The following is a 17,639-nucleotide window of genomic DNA, read 5'->3' on the forward strand; positions in this document are numbered from 1 at the left end:
TAAAAGTGATGCACAAGGAACCCAGCAAACTTCTTGTGAAAATAGAATTTTTTAAATTAATGATTGTGTACATAAAATGATTGGGTTGCTAATATAGCTGGGATAATTCATGTCTTTTATGTGCATCCTTTTCCACCTGGATTATAATAAATTAAATATTTATAAAAACTAACCAGTTGAAATAAACTAGGTGACACTGTACAGTTTTTAAAATGAAGTTTTTATTTATTTTCAAATTATGTTAGATACATTTGAGAAAAAAATTGTTCCAACAGTAAACAACAAAGAAATTTGTGTCATGCTGGATAATAAAGTTTCATTTGATTATTCTAAAAAGTCTTGCCATATTTATTGAATGGGTATTGGGTATTTTTGTGCCAGGGTCTGAACAATTCATGCATTCAGTAAATATTTGCCATGTATTATAAAATGAAAGTGGATGGTGCTTGCCCCTAGGTGCTCTGACCTGACATGTCAGTGTTGACTACACTCTGGCATGCCAAGAAGCGATGTGAAGACCAGATCTAGTTTTCCAGCATCATAATGTACAGTTTATGGAATTACCACCATTGCCATGCCAAAATTCTCCAGCAAAACGATATTGCATACTTCTGCTTGACTTCATTATTGCTATTTATGTATTAAGCTTTTCAATTAACTTTTAGCAATAGGTTTCTGAAAGTTCTACTTAATCTTAATCTGGTTATAAACTTTCTACCTTATTTACCAGTGTACGTGGATGTGTTTATATGTAGGGTTTTGTTTTGAGATCCAACCCCCACTGCAGATGCAGTTAAAATTGCTGCTCTAATGATATAGCTAAAACTATATATTAAGGGTTCTTTTAGAAAGTTAATTCTACTTGCTGGATCCTCTCAGATATAACCATATGGAACAATGTTCTTTTAGGCCTTCGTCTCGTCGTAAAGCCGAGTTTGAACCTCCTGCAAGCACAGATGAGGCCCAGAAGAAATTTGGCAACGTAAAAGCTATTTCATCGGATATGTACTTTGGAAAGCAAGACCATGCTGACGTAAGTGCAAATTAAATTGCACTAATTGCAAAACCTTTATGCAATTGATAACCAGTTTGTGGGGCATTTGGAAATATCACATTGCTAGAAGCAAATTTTTCTTGTGGAAATAATTGCGATTTGAGAGAAATCAGAGTGATGGTGTTCTCCTCCCTCAAAATAATAATAATAATAAATAAAATCAAACTTTCAAACCAGTTTAGAAAATTGCATCTGTTTGGATGTCAACTCAATAGCATATGAGCCATTTTTCTCCTAGTAACCTATACTTTGAGTGGCTTTGCATATTTGGAGGAGAAAAATCAATGACTTCAAACATATTTGATAAGCTATGTGGAGAAAAATGATTTATTTATTTACAATTCATGATAACATGAAACGTGTTTTGGGATGTGATGTTTAATACTTGCAACTAGGAAATGAATTAAGAACTGGAGTTAATAAAATACTGGCTTTACCAGGATATTCAGCTTCATAGCAACAGCTGAAATAATCTCGCCTAGATGTGAAGCATGTGTAAGTTTATTATCATTGTTGAAATCTTCTTAACTCTTTTGTAGTATGAAGCTAGAGTTCGGTTAGAGAGACTTTCAGGAAACTCTGCTATAAGTTCAGCCGATTTGTTTGAAGAACAGAAGAAACAACCATCAGGTAGGAAAGGAAAATGATGAACATTTTTGCTGTTTTGAATTGTGTACAGTGTCCTGTTGATCAGCATACTGTCAGTGTTGGTTTAGTTATGGAACATACTGCTATCCTCATACATCCTGGAAAATAAGTCCTTGGTCGAATACACTTCAAGAGCAATCCTAATATTGGCCTGTTTTATATATATATATATATATATATATATATATATATATATATGGTTTTGGTGTCCTCGGGTGTCTTCCCGTGTAAAAGTTGGGGTGTCTAGGCGACGTTTCGACGAGGTCTCACTCGTCATCTTCAGGCTGGTGCTTTCGGCTTCTTGTTACTGGAACAGAGCGGGATCTCAATGTTTGAGTTCCTATAAATACTGTAGAGGGGGTGTGGTGTCTAGCTTCCAATGTTCTGGGCAGAGAGGAAGTTCCCAGGCTAGTGTGCCTTTTCTTCTTTTGTTCCTTAATTACTTGAGAGATACCTTGAGTGATTTCTTGAGTGATATCCTGAGTACCACTTAGGTGGGTCATTAGGTGTGGATTAGTTGCTAAAGTCTTTGTGTCTTGACCTCTTGAACTTTGTGAAGAGTTTTCCTGAGAAGATGGCTGTATTGCACTTAGTTGTGCTTTGGCTTGGCTTCGTGTATAGGGGCGAGCTGTGGTTTTGTGGCTTGTGTCAGCCAGATCTGTGTAGGGATTGCAGGGGGGTGCAGCATCCGGAGGTGCCACCATGGATTGGCTACTGGATGGTGTCAGTAATTCATCTGTGGAGAGGGTCTGGGTTTGGGTCTGGTGTGGTTGATTGGTGTTGGCGTTCTGTGTGCCTCTGGATCTGGTGTCAGTTTTTGTGGAGAGGGCTAATTTCCAGATGTCTGGCAAGCGGGATGTGTCGTCACGCTTGTTCATGTTGTGAGGGTGTTTCTCTATCTCGATGGCTTCCATGATTATTCTCTTGTGGTGATGTTCCGTGTTAAAGAGCAATTTGGAATTTGTTAATTGCCAATGGATACCAGCAAAACAGGATTACGAAGCTAATCCAAAAGGAAACACCCCCCAAAAACCAAGACACAGAAGAAAACAATGGCATGGCCCTCCTTCCTTATATCAAGGGCACTACAGATAAAATTAGCAAAATCCTCCATAAACACAATATCAAAACAGCCTTTTGCACCAACCAAAAAATAGCCAATATCCTCAGAAACCCCAAGGATAAAATCCAGTTGGAAAACCAAGGGATCTATGAAATACCCTGCAAAGTCTGCCCAGCCACGTACATTGGACAAACAAACAGACGAATAAATGCACGTATCGCAGAACACAAGAATGCCGTCAAAAAAGAAGAAAAAACTTCCTCTCTTTTCCAACACATGAAAGAAACAGGACACGAAATTAATTTTGCAGATTCCAAATTGCTCTTTAACACGGAACATCACCACAAGAGAATAATCATGGAAGCCATCGAGATAGAGAAACACCCTCACAACATGAACAAGCGTGACGACACATCCCGCTTGCCAGACATCTGGAAATTAGCCCTCTCCACAAAAACTGACACCAGATCCAGAGGCACACAGAACGCCAACACCAATCAACCACACCAGACCCAAACCCAGACCCTCTCCACAGATGAATTACTGACACCATCCAGTAGCCAATCCATGGTGGCACCTCCGGATGCTGCACCCCCCTGCAATCCCTACACAGATCTGGCTGACACAAGCCACAAAACCACAGCTCGCCCCTATACACGAAGCCAAGCCAAAGCACAACTAAGTGCAATACAGCCATCTTCTCAGGAAAACTCTTCACAAAGTTCAAGAGGTCAAGACACAAAGACTTTAGCAACTAATCCACACCTAATGACCCACCTAAGTGGTACTCAGGATATCACTCAAGAAATCACTCAAGGTATCTCTCAAGTAATTAAGGAACAAAAGAAGAAAAGGCACACTAGCCTGGGAACTTCCTCTCTGCCCAGAACATTGGAGGCTAGACACCACACCCCCTCTACAGTATTTATAGGAACTCAAACATTGAGATCCCGCTCTGTTCCAGTAACAAGAAGCCGAAAGCACCAGCCTGAAGATGACGAGTGAGACCTCGTCGAAACGTCGCCTAGACACCCCAACTTTTACACGGGAAGACACCCGAGGACACCAAAACCTGCATTCCTGTACCCGTGAAAATCTACGAAAGCATATATATATATATATAAAGCATTTATATATATATATAAAAATAAAATAATTTTTTATTGGTTTTTTCAACACAGATTTAAAAACAAAACAAGACACAATACATAAACAAACAAAACATAAACATATATAATTTCAAACCTCATTTTCATAAACCTTACTTCGCAGACTTCCCCTTACCTCCCCTTTTCTGCATCCCTATTTTGAGATTTTTTCAACAACTCACACCAATTGTCTAATTACCTATTTTCTTTTTTAGCTTCTTCTCATACTTAATCAATTGTAGCTATAATTCAATATTTTCTTTTCCCTTGACATTTTAGCACTCTTCAATTTTACAACAGTTCTTAAGATACACTTTAAATTTCTTCCAATCTTCTTCCACCGTCTCTTTTTCTTGGTCACGGATCCTGCCGGTCATCTCCGCAAGTCCCATATAGTCAATCACCTTCGTCTGCCATTCTTCCAGTGTGGGTAGTTCTTGTGTCTTCCAATACTTTGCTAAGAGAATCCTTGCTGCTGTGGTGGCATACATAAAAAACGTCCTGTCCTTCTTAGGCACCAATTGGCCGACTATGCCCAGGAGAAATGCCTCTGGTTTCTTATGAAAAGTACATTTAAGCACCTTATTAATTTCATTATAGATCATTTCCCAGAAGGCCTTAATCCTCGGGCAAGTCCACCAAAGGTGATAGAAGGTACCTTCAGTCTCATTACATTTCCAACATTTATTATTGGGCACATGTTTATATATTTTGAGACCTTTTTTTTTTGCTCCTGTTCTGAGCAGGTGCCCCTGCTTTCTCACCTAACAGTAGCCCCTGCTACTGTTAACGGCACTTGTTTCTTGAAGTCAATATAGTTCACTACTATCTAAACAAATGGGTTGTGTGGAATACATGAAATTAAAACCAGCAAGTTCTTGGGTGGGATTTAATACTATGGAGGCCTTCCTTTTTAACTCGGAATGCCCTGCCTGTAATTCTTTATCCAGTTTCCATGTATTGGGGAGATCCTAGCTGTACTGTGTTTTACATCTACTTGCATGGTCAGTCAAAGAAATCCCTTTGCAGGTGAGGAGAGGGCTGTTACACTCAGGTCCTGCTTGGAGACTTCCCAGGGATATCTTGTTGTCCACTGTCAGACTGGAACAGCGGACCTTGTTTTAATCCCACAGGGCTCTTTCAGGCTGCATTTGGGGCTGTGTTAATTGGTCCGTAGTAAAATACCGAAATGTATCAAGCTGGCCTCAGAAATAATTGTGTCTGTTTTACTGCTTGCCTTATGTGTGAAGGGAACAGTTCAGATTCTGGCTGGAAATAATATATACAGTGGTACCTGTGGTTAAGAACTTAATTCGTTCCGGAGGTCCGTTCTTAACCTGAAACTGTTCTTAACCTGAAGCACCACTTTAGCTAATGGGGCCTCCCACTTCCACCGCACTGCTGTTGCGCGATTTCTGTTCTCAACCTGAAGCAAAGTTCTTAAGCGGCGGTAATATTTCTGGGTTAGTGGAGTCTGTAACCTGAAGCGTATGTAACCCGAGGTACCACTGTAATGGGTGTTTGTATATGCTTTCGTCTGAAAGGTAATCATTTCATTTGAAACAAGTCAATTTCAACCCATGGATGATGAACCTCACTTCTTCCAACAACCATAGTCAAGTTTAACCACACTTCTGGGTTCAGGTGCAATTCTAAACTGCCCTTAATAAAAAATGGAAGTGAAAGCTCTGCCAATCTCCTCACAGCTACACTGGAAGAAGTGAGGGGAGAGTAGGAGCACCTGAGTGTAAGATTCACCTAGGATCATTCCCATTAAATAGTTTTGTATCATCATGTCCAGATGCCACCAGTGACTAGTACTGTAATTGATACTTATGGGGTTGAAGTTTAGAACCTCATGTTACTATGGGCTGGAGCCTGATTCCCCCCAGATCTATATTTCCCCCCTCCACCCACTGGTGGAGGAAGAGGAGTGTGTGTGGGGGGAGTGCACAGCCCCCGGCAGCGTGATCCCAGCAGGGTGCCATTGCGGCTGCCCCCCCCATGCTGGGCGCCCTGCGGGTGGCGCGCCCCACTCCAGGACGCACGTCAGCCATGCCCCCCGCCTGCTCTCCGTCCCCCAGTGCCGGAGCATGAAGCTCTGCCACTGCCTCCACCCCAGTTCTCTCTGTTTCTCACAGAGTTTGTGTTTTATGTATTGAAAGGTATTCCTATCAAAGCACACCAAAAAGGATATTAAAAAGTTAATATTTAATGAAAACTTTCTATCAGATTATCACCACAGTGGCTCTTACAGCTAAAGGACTTTGTTGTGCCTTTCAAAAAGGGTCTTCTTTGGATTTACAGCTAAAAAAGCTACAAGCAAGACCTTTGTATGCACTGTGTTCTGGTCCACGGTCCTATATAAATCCTTTTAGATACCAATGATTGTCATGAAACTTGATTATAGTAGGTTGATAGGGTCTAATTCTCTTTGTGCATATCTGCAGCAGGAAGCTTGCAACTGGATAATCTAAAGTGCCTGCTATTTAATACTGGAGAGCCATTAGAGGCTGGTAACATGACACACACTACGTGCTGAAACTGAGCAAGGAGCTTAACTGCTGTCTTGTAGCAGTTCACTACAAGAGAAAACGAATAATTTTAAAAACACAATATAATGAAACCTAGACAACTTTACAAACAGTGATTGATCCATAGTTGTCAGGGAACTGCCATCGGAGGGACAGGTGGTGGACAGGCTCCAGGAGAATAGGAGAGAATCTGCAGCAGAGGAAGGAACCAGCAGGGGGAGTGCAGGAGTCACAGCGGAGGGGAGGCTCTGGGATACTTCTAGTGAGAATAGCGAAGAGGTAACAAGACCCCCGTTAGGAACTCCCACCCTTCGCCGGAAACTGTCACGCAGAGAGTCACAAAGGCGCATGTCCGTCAAACAGCTTTTATGTTGGCGTAAATTCCGTAGACGCCCACTGTCAGATTCTACCAGCGACTGACGGAGTCATGCTTTGGGGGCTCCGTTAGTGCCTCGGTTTGGATGACCAGCCAAACCCCAGAGGGATCAAGCTTTTACGCACAAGCAGCTCACTATCCCATCACAGCAATCTGACAGTCTTTGAAAGCAGCTTGTGCAAGCAGAGGGCATCATGAGCGAACCAGCCGGAACCGGAGGAGCAGGAGCTGGAGCTGGAGCAGGTCCAAGCCTGGAAGAAAGGTACAGGGCGTTGGAGGTCCAGCTGGCGCTGCAAACGGCGAGGCTCGAGGAGAGGAGGGCTCAAGATGCGGATAAAGGGAAAACCACCCCACTTGCCAGACGGGTGCCTGGATTGGTGCAGAAATTTGGGGGGGATCCCAGGAACTATCAAGCCTTTAGGACAGAGATGCAATATGCTCTCAATCTACTGTTTGATGACTTCCCCGATGAGAACTCTAGAGTGGCGTACGTGATTGGCCATCTAGAGGGAGGGGCGAAGGACTGGGTTCGGCCCCTGATGGCAGCCAATAATGAAATCTTAAAGGACACAATGAAGTTTTTTCGCGCTATGGACTTGATGTTTTCCAGCAAGATCGAGCAGGGGGTGGTGCGCAGACAGTTAATGGCGTGTAAACAGGGGAGCCGATCTGTACGTGAGTACTGGACTGAGTTCACCATGCTGATTCATAGACTAGGGTGGGACCTTGCTAGTGAACCTATTCAAATGCTGTTTGAAGAAGGTCTCTCTCTGGCAGTGAAAGATGAACTTTCCCGGGCGCCTAGGGCGGAGTCTATGGATCAGCTGACTAAATCAGCGCTGTCCATAGGAGCACGCCAGGAGGCTAGAGCTATGGAAAAGCGGGAAGGAAAGGGGGAACGTTGGAAGGACTTCCGCATTCCAGAGATTCCGGAGCAGCCTTTCCCGCCAGCAGAGCCGATGGAACTTGGAACAGCGCGCGCGCGCACAGTTTCAAACACCAGTGAAGGGCGGAAGAAGGAGGGAAAGAGCGGCAAGAGATGCTATCTCTGCCAACAGCCAGGTCACTTTGCCAGAGTCTGTCCGCAAAGGAAGGAATGGCAAGGGATGGTGGGAACTGTTGGGGGGAAGGAGGAAGAAGAAATCACGGAGCAAGTAAAAGCCAACGCCTGGTTGCCAACATCAGAGCACAGCAGCCAGGCCAGGGAGTAGTGAATGTGCCCACGCCGGAACCTCCAAGACCAGCGCTTGTGATAGAGGTGTTGCTGGAACTGGCAAACGGACACCCACCGAAGATAAAAGCGCTATTGGATTCAGGTAGCTCATGTAATTTCATGAGTAAGGAGTTTGCAGCTGAACACCAGATACAGACTATCCCATTAAGTAAGCCTTTGCAGGTTACCACGATTGATGGGAGGGAGCTGTTGGGAGGAGAAGTGAGCCAACAGACTGTACCAATGATAATGAGGGTGGCAAGACACACAGAACTGATAGCGTTTAACGTAGCCACCTTGGGGGGAGCTCCTATTATCTTGGGTATGAGCTGGCTGGCGCTACACGATCCGCTAGTAGGCTGGCATCAGAGAGTGGTTTCCTTTGGATCAGCACATTGCCTAGAACACTGCAAGGAGGGAGAGGCTCAGGCAGGGGCCAGGGCCACTCTAGCAGGGATGGAAGTGATGGACAAGGGGAGGGTGCCACCACAATACGCTGACTTGATTGACGTATTCAGTGAAAAAGAAGCAGATAAACTGCCCCCGCACAGACCCTTTGACTGTCAAATTAACTTACTCCCAGGAGCACAATTGCCAGTGGGCAAGCTGTATGCAATGTCAGACAGTGAGATGCAGGAGTTAAGGGAGTTCATTGACAAGAACCTCAAGCGAGGTTTCATCAGAGAGTCACGAGCGGTGGGGGGCAGCCCAGTGTTCTTTGTGGACAAAAAAAACACGGGCAAGCCCAGGCTTGTATGTGATTTCAGGGCCCTAAATGCAGTGTCAGAACCAGTGACTTTCCCTATGCCTAGAATTGATGACATTCTAACACGGGTGAGAAAAGGGAAAATTTTTACCAAGCTGGACCTTAGGGGGGCATATAACTTGATACGTGTGAGAAAGGGGGATGAGTGGAAGACCACTATGTTCACCCCCTTGGGGGCTTTTGAGTACTGGGTTATGCCTTTCGGATTACAAGCGGGCTCCGCCTGCTTTCAATCATTCATGAATCACGTCCTGGGGCCACTGCTCTACAAGAACTGCGTAGCGTTCTTAGATGACGTCCTGGTGTACTCAGAGAATGAGGAGCAGCATGTGCGAGATGTAAGAGAGGTACTGAGCAAGCTGCGAGAAAACCGGCTGTGGGTGAAACTGAAGAAGTGTCAGTTTCATACCAGGGAGGTGGAATTCCTGGGGTACCGGTTGTCTGACAAGGGATTGGCCATGGATCCCAGCAAGGTTCAAGCGGTACTGGAATGGAAAACACCAAAGACCAAGAAGGACGTGCAAAGGTTCCTGGGCTTCGGAAACTTCTATAGGAAGTTCATCAAAAACTTTGCCCACTTAACAGCGCCCATCACGGATTGTCTTAGTAGCAAAAAGAAATTTGTTTGGACGGAAGAAGCGCAGCGGGCGTTTGAACGTTTAAAGCAGGCGTTTGCGTCGGAAGAGCAACTTTTGCACGTGGATCTACAACAACCAATGAGAGTGGAGACTGACGCGTCAGACCGAGCGGTGGGGGCCGTTCTTCTCCAGCCGGGAAAAGATACGTCTGAATGGAGACCGTGTGCATTCTTCTCGCGGAAGTTGAACAAATCCGAGAGGAACTACACAGTATACGACCGAGAACTGCTCGCCATTCATGAAGCATTCCGGAAATGGCGGCACTTGCTGATTGGGGCGCAGCACAAGGTTCAAGTCCGAACTGACCACAAAAATCTGGAATACTGGAGAACAGCCCGAGTGCTGAACCAGAGACAAGTGCGATGGGCCCAGGAGTTCTCCAAATTCCACTTTGAGATTCGTTACGTGCCCGGCTCCGAGAACGTGAGGGCGGACGCTCTTTCCAGGAAACCTGAGTACTTAGAGGGGGAGGGAGCGCCTGAGGCAAGGCATGTAATCCCTGAAGACCGCTGGGTGTGTGGGGCGGCATTGGTGGGGCAGAGGGAACTGATAGAGGGTACTGAGAACGATGAATACGCCCAAGAGAAACTCAGAGAGCTCAGGAGGACAGAGGAGAACACAGGGGGGGTTTGAAGAAAAGAACGGGGCGTTGTATTACAAAGGGGCACTGTACATACCCGATGGGGAACTGAGGGGCAGAGTACTCAAGCAGTTGCATGACAGCCCCACAGCGGGACATTTTGGACAGCACAAAACCATGTGGTTGGTTACCAGGGAGTTTTGGTGGCCCAAGGTGAGGGAGGACGTACGGGAATATGTCAGGGGTTGCGACAGGTGCCAGCGAGCGAAAGGAGAGAGGGTGGCGCCAGCGGGGCTATTACAACCCTTACCCACGCCAGAAAGGCCATGGGAGGCAGTATCCATAGATTTTATGACGGACCTGCCAAAATCCAAAGGCAAAACAGCTGTCGTGGTGGTAGATCTATTAACCAAGATGTGTCATTTTATAGCTTGTTCACATGCGGTCACAGCGGAGGAAACCGCCAAGTTGTTTGTAGAACATATTTTTAGGTTGCATGGCGCCCCCTTGAGGGTTTTGAGCGACAGAGGGAAACAATTTACTTCCAGGTTCTGGAGGAAACTTATGAGCTTACTGCACGTAGAACTCAATTTCTCAACTGCCCGGCACCCAGAAACAAATGGGCAAGCGGAAAGGGCAAACGGGATTTTACAACAATACCTGAGGTGTTATGTAAAAGACAGAGAAAATGATTGGGTGGATAAGTTACCTCTAGCAGAATTTGCCTACAACAACGCGGAGAACGTGTCCACAGGGATGAGTCCCTTTCTGGCAAATTATGGGTGTCACCCCCGGGCATTCCCAGGAGAGGGAGGGGAGAGGTGGAGCGTGCCGGCGGCGGAATATTTTTTTGAAGAGATGGAAGCAATCCATCGTCAGCTTCAACTTAATTTAGAGAAAGCCAAGGAAGAATATAAGAAGCAAGCAGACAGAAATAGGAGGGAAGGTGAAACTATAAGGGTGGGAGACCGGGTGTGGTTATCCACCCAAGGACTACCGTTCAAGGGCGGGAGTAAGAAATTGAGACCCAAAAGATTGGGACCCTTTGAGGTCATACAGCAGGTCAACCCAGTAGCATTCAAACTCAGGCTGCCCAGTCACATGAAATTACACCCAGTATTTCACAGGTCATTACTGTCGCTGTACCGAGAGGGACGTGAGTGGGGGGAGCGTGAGAGAGAGGCCACCCAAACGCCCGTGATAGAAGAGAGAGAGCGCGACATGAACGTGGCAGGAATCATTGATTCCAGGTGGAAGGGGAATCAGGTGGAATATCTGGTAGAATGGGAGGGGGAAGTAGAGTCGGAAAACACTTGGGTACCAGCAGAGGTAGTCAATGACGAGGTCTTAATAGAAACATTTCATCAGCGTTTCCCAAGAAAACCGCAACCCGTGGCACGATTTAGAAGGGAACATTTTGGGACCACCGATGAGGAAGGAGAGTTTGAAGGGTTCCCAGAGTCAGGGGTGGGTGAGGAAGCCGACTCCGACGAAGAAGAGGAAGACGGGGAGAGAGACGGTACGCCGTGGCTAGAAGTGTTTGAATCCTCGGACGACGAGGAGAGTTCCTTCAGGGCTTTCCGCCCTCACCGCCAGTGGGAGAGGAGGCGGGAGGGGGTGAAGGGGGCCCTGGGGGGGAGGTGGATGTCAGGGAACTGCCATCGGAGGGACAGGTGGTGGACAGGCTCCAGGAGAATAGGAGAGAATCTGCAGCAGAGGAAGGAACCAGCAGGGGGAGTGCAGGAGTCACAGCGGAGGGGAGGCTCTGGGATACTTCTAGTGAGAATAGCGAAGAGGTAACAAGACCCCCGTTAGGAACTCCCACCCTTCGCCGGAAACTGTCACGCAGAGAGTCACGAAGGCGCATGTCAGTCAAACAGCTTTTATGTTGGCATAAATTCCGTAGACGCCCACTGTCAGATCCTACCAGCGACTGACGGAGTCATGCTTTGGGGGCTCCGTTAGTGCCTCGGTTTGGATGACCAGCCAAACCCCAGAGGGATCAAGCTTTTACGCACAAGCAGCTCACTATCCCATCACAATAGTGTTTTACAGTTAACAGAATTTTCAACTGTATATGTTCCTTACGAAATTTCCCAGTACCTTCTACACAAAACATGATCACGTCAGGTTTAGATATTTGAAATTGCTGACATCTTTAATGTTATGAAAGTGTACCAGGTTTTCCTACACAATTTATCAAGTGGAGGCATCTCTGATTTTTTCTGCTATTTAGGTACTAGCATTTGAGTTTAAGCCTAAAGATTTATTCATTATTCAACTGTGTAGAACGCAACTCTCACTGTAGATCAAAGGGGGAAACTAATTCACTGGCCGCATCTGCATTGTTGAGTCACACAGGAAGAGGCCCACCAACGGCCTCCACCGCATTCGGGATTTCTATAGAGCAGATGAGGTGCTTTATCCCTAGATCAGGAGATAAAGTTCTTCTACTTTTAGGGGGGGTCTTGAATTCCACTTCAAAGGTTCTCTCAAAAGAGCAGGCAGAAGAATAATTTATCTTTTAGCGTAGCTATAAGCACTGCAGTGCTAAGATCGGAGCTAAAGCTGTCCATCTGCAAGAAAAGGCAGGATTTTCACCCATCTAATAGCTGGAATGGGGATGGCTAGAAATATTGATCATGTGCGTGAGAGAGCGCCTGCTATGTGCCTCTGTGTATGCATGTGGGTGAGCATGTATATACTTTGACCACACTTACTGCTGTCATGTGGCCATGTGACTATCAGTGTGACTGAGAAACTCTAGCCCCCTTTGCCTTCAATCCCCCTCTTCATTTTGCTGGAAAATGGGTGTGTGGAGTGTTCGAGGAGGGGTAGTACCTCTGGTTAAGGTCATGTTGTGCCCCTTCTGCAGTAGCTTGTCCAACTTTGGTCCCCACCCTGCACTCGGCTCTCTCCTGTGGCTCTTAGAAGCTGTCAGCAGGCAAGAGCAGCCACAACCCAGGAGACGGTTCTGACTCGCCAGCTAAAGCAGGTGAGGGGAGCTGATGGGTCTCAAACCCTCAGTGAGTTAGGGACTTCCTCTGCATGTGAAGACAGATGGAGCGGATGAGACCAACAGTGGGTACAGCTGTCAAGAAGGCGGGAAGTGAGAGGCAAGGTAGTTCCTCTAGAAGGAAAACTCTGATCCTAAACTACAGAGCATCTTCGAATGGAGAAGAAATGGCTAAGGAGTAAACCTTCCCCAGCAATTCCTGCAGCCAGGCTGGTGCCACATTGTATTGCTGTGCTTTCCCTTGGACCACATCAGCCAGGCAGCCCTGGACCTCCAGACTTGGGCCCCAGGGAGGTCACTTCAGTCCTGCCAGTGCAGCCACTTAAATTCACATGGGGAGGACCCTCCATGGTCTCTTGAGACAGACGGATGCAAAAAATAAAATAAAAAATCCTCTGCTCTTTGCCCCAGTCTCACTGGAATTTATTTTCCTATAAATCAAAGTGGGGCCTTCCTGCTACATTATTTTTATGTGCAATGTTCAGGTTCAGAATTGTACTTTCTCTTGAGTAACTTTTGAAATAGCATCTTTGTTTCTGAAAATGAAGCTCAGGAATTTGCCCAAAATATTAACATTGCTGTGCAAAACCAGCTTTTTACCATCTAATGGTAAAACTACAGAAGTCATTGATAGTAAACCCAAACTCCTTTTTGGTATTTTGGTACATTAAAGATAGATAGATGAGTTCACCAACATGCTTACACATTTTTGCTGAGCGTCCTTTCCAGGTTACCGGGCATCTCCAAAAAATTTTAAGAAGAAGGGGTAACGGACAAACTTAGAACAATGTTTCTGAACTTTGAGTCCTGTTCAGATTGTAAATATTGGAACCACTTTGGAGCATGTTTTGCCATGCAACTCTTAATGTTTGTCATAGCCATAAACCTTCTTTCTAAACAAACACAGTTATGCACCCTAGTCTTTTGGTTCCATAGATTTTAGATAGTTGTTTTAATCACGTTGAAATGATTTGTCTAATAAAATTAACAAAATTTATTTCTCACTCTATTTTTAGGCAGTTACAATATTTCACATGTCTTGCCCACTGCTCCTGATATGGCTCAGTTTAAACAAGGGGTGAAATCTGTGGCTGGAAGGCTTTCTGTCCTGGCAAATGGAGTCATGACTTCTATACAGGTTAGTAAACTTACACAAAAGGGACATTTTCAAATTTGAAATGCAGGTTTTATATAGTTTTCTGTCGGTAGCAGACATACCTGTATGTGAGACGTTGGAGTGTGCTTCTTGTGTAAACTCTGATGGTTTTATTCTGCCACTTCCATAACAAGGCTGGATCCCTTTAGGTAGAACAATTGTGTAGATCTATTCATGGAACATACAGTTGGCCATATTTTAAGTGTTTTCACAATGGAGGGGGGGGGGAGTAAATTCCAGTCCATTTATTTTTGTAGTTGTATGTTTTATGTCCATAAGACATATATTTTCTTATGAATATTTTATTTACATCATTTTATTTACATCCTGGGACCGCCTCGCCACTTCCGATTCCTGCAGCTCCTCTCCACTGGATGCGTGTTTACTCTCCTCCGCTGAGGAGGAGCTGCTCCCCACGATCCCTGGGGGCTCTCTATAATCCATTCGGCTCTTCCTCTCTCCCTCCTGAACTGATGGCAGTTCCCTGACAATAAGTCTTGTTACACGAATAGAGTACAGCTGCTACACTACTGCATTTTTTTTTTACAAGGGGTGGGGAGTTTTTGCACCCTGTTAATCATTGTGGGAGGTGGGGATTATTTGTTTGCTGCTGTTCTTAATTTTATTATGTATTTTGTGGTTTTTATATTGTATTTTTATATTGTGAACTGCCCTGAGATCTACGGATGAAGGGTGGTAGGCAAATTTAATAAACAAGTGGACAAAATAAATAAAAATAAAATATAGATGCAGACTTTAACAATTCAGATCTATTAAGGTCCAGAAGACTTCTGCCAGTAGGAATGTAAGTTGACCCCATAAATGCACAGAGTTCCGTGTCCACAGGGAGATTTTTCTACAGCAAGCAACTGGGAAGTCCCATTCTTTTCCTTCTCAAGCTTGCTTCTCTAGCTTATCACCAGAATCAGGAGCTAATGTACTGGAAGACTACATAAATCAGCAGTTCTTTAAAAACAAGCTGAATCTTAATTTTCAAAATCCATTATATGGGCCATTTGTTAAACACTAAATTACAAAATAAATGGGTAGAGATTTCGATTTGCGATGTTTCAGATATAATAGTGCATGCAACTTGTATTTTTGCTTCCTTGTAGGGGAGAGCACCTGTTCATTTCTTTTCATTTCCTTCTCTTTTAGGATCGTTACGGTTCTTAACCATTTGTATTCAACTGAACTTGGATACACAGAAGAAGAGCTTTTTAAAAACAAACACACACCACATCTGCCATTGATAATAGTGCAAATCTTAAATGAAGGCTGTAGAATATTTTGTTTTAATTGATTTCACACCTGTATGTTTTTACCATGTGTCCCTTCTGGTTCCTAGTCACCTTTCATGTAACCTAGTGACTTGTTATTACTTCTGCTTTCATTCTATTAGTGCCGTCTCTTCTGCTGTTTGTGGCTTTTTGGTGCTATGAATAGCTTCCCCACCGTCACTGCCGAGAATCTGGTTCTGAAGCCAGACAGGAAAGGCAAAGCATTCAGTTATGTCTTAACGCAGAATTAGTAATAGACAAGCAATGAGATTATTTTCATAATATTTGCTTGTCACCTTACAGAAAAAGTTGTCTGTGATAGCTCACTGGCTGTAACCTCAAGTTAGCTCTTTTGCTTAGCCCCTTCCACACATGGCGATACTGGAGTGGCCATGAAACTGGTGCCTTTCCTATCCAGTCGGTGGGTAGAAAGTAGTATCTGGACAGAGCAATTCCTCAGGTAATTGAAGGTGGGATTTTCCCTACCAAAATATTTACACTACTACATACATTCCAAAGTCTGAAGTGAGGGAGACCTAAGGGATTTGGGGCATTACCTTCTAGGGCTGCAAGGAGGAGTGGATTGATGTACAATCCTAAGGAATGTTGCTGATCTTGCGGCACTTCAAAATAAGAAGGGGGTGTTGGGTGCATCATCCAAACAGACCCATAGAAGAGGCCACAATTCAACACAGAGTTAAGAATGGGTTGAGTGCATGTTGGATTGTATCCAGGATGTCTTGATAGTTTAAAACTAGTACTGATGAACGTCTCAAAATGGAAGCTAATTGCTATGTTCTAGTTGGAAAGTGAAGTAGTATTTGAAGCATTATTTTTTCCCATGTAAACAGGCGTGTCTAGAGCAGAGATTTGTCACTTGTTAGACTCTCATGTTCCCCAACCAGCATTGCCAACGGGAGGATTGGAGTTGTAGACCAAAACATCTGACGGGCCGTAGGTTCCCTATGCCAACCTGTCCTGTGTTAAAGGACCTCGCTTTTGTGTGTTGACGGTCTGTTTATTCATAACAGTTAAGTTTTCTTTTGAATTTCAATTTAGGCTCCTCAAGTGCTTTTAAACAATCAATACGATGTATAAAATTAAGACTAAAGTGTTTCTATCTGTACAAGTAAATGCACACAAATAGATATATTATACAGAGAGATAATCTACTTATGAAACTTGCAGGGCCAGACAGTCTCGTCTTAGGCTGTATAAATTTCTTTGTGCTGTTAACTTACGTAAGAATTTTAACACCATCTTGGGATTTAAGAACAAAATGCTGAATATGTGCATAAATGTATAAAGAGTGGCTGTGTTTTAGACAGCCTGGAAGCATAATTCCTAAAAATAAACTGAATTGGAAACTTGGTGGCCTGAAAGATCACAAAAAAACCTACATTGTATCAGTTCTGTATTCTCCCCCCCCCCTTGAACAGCTGCCCTTTGAACAGCTGCTCAATAAATTTAGAAATAAATTGTAATCTTTCATGTAAAGCTTTGTTTTCTGTTGGCTGATTGAATTTCATGTTGTGTGGATTATCATGAATTTTGATTCCTATCTGTCAGGAATGCAGAAAAGTGTGTGTGCATGTGAGAGAGGGAGAGGGAGAGGGAGAGGGAGAGGGAGAGAGTCACGTTTCTTCAGGGTTCAGCCTTTATGAAAACAAAAACACACCAGCCGACAGATGGACTCTGAAAATAGAGGTGGCTAGTCCTGAAGGACCAGGAGACTTCTTGTTTAAAGCATAATGACAGAATATAGGATCAACAGGAAGCCATTTCCAACAGCTCAGCATGACACGAACCAGCATGATGCATTATTTACTGTCTTCTCCTGGGAGTTAATTGTTCATTGCAGGGAACCACCTGTCAAGAACCTCATGTTCCCTGCAGATTGTGATTAACTCATTTTTGTGTGTGTTTATTTTGACCCAAGCCTTAATTGTTGTGACTTGGCTCCTAAGATACATTTATGGAAGTTCACAGAAGGAAAGGGTTGCATCCAACACTCTGTGTGCTGTGTATGTGCAATGGAACGTCTTCCTTTCCTCTCACCAGGTGTCCCCAAAATCTGCTCTTTTGGTTCCCCCAACCCTTGAGCAAGGGACAGAGGAGGAAGCTCCATCCAAGCAGCCAACGTTTCCTATCCTGACCTGCACCCCCC

The 17,639-nt window shown here is 44.5% G+C and overlaps 1 protein-coding gene across 14 annotated transcripts in view; it reads left to right on the plus strand.

Moving 5' to 3' along the window:
* Positions 1-16,966, plus strand: part of ARFGAP3 (ARF GTPase activating protein 3) — a 41,550-nt gene extending 24,584 nt beyond the window's left edge. For all 14 annotated transcript variants that reach the window (XM_083738797.1, XM_083738806.1, XM_083738810.1 and 11 more), the window contains 4 exons: positions 910-1,033; positions 1,594-1,684; positions 14,053-14,174; positions 15,351-16,966. In XM_083738797.1, the coding sequence (XP_083594923.1) occupies positions 910-1,033; positions 1,594-1,684; positions 14,053-14,174; positions 15,351-15,368 (355 nt within the window). In that variant the 3' untranslated portion in view covers positions 15,369-16,966. The remainder of the gene's footprint in view (positions 1-909; positions 1,034-1,593; positions 1,685-14,052; positions 14,175-15,350) is intronic.
* The last annotated feature ends 673 nt before the right edge of the window (positions 16,967-17,639 follow it).

The sequence above is a fragment of the Podarcis gaigeae genome, assembly GCF_964106915.1.
Source record: "Podarcis gaigeae genome assembly, chromosome: 5".
Classification (NCBI taxonomy): domain Eukaryota; kingdom Metazoa; phylum Chordata; class Lepidosauria; order Squamata; family Lacertidae; genus Podarcis; species Podarcis gaigeae.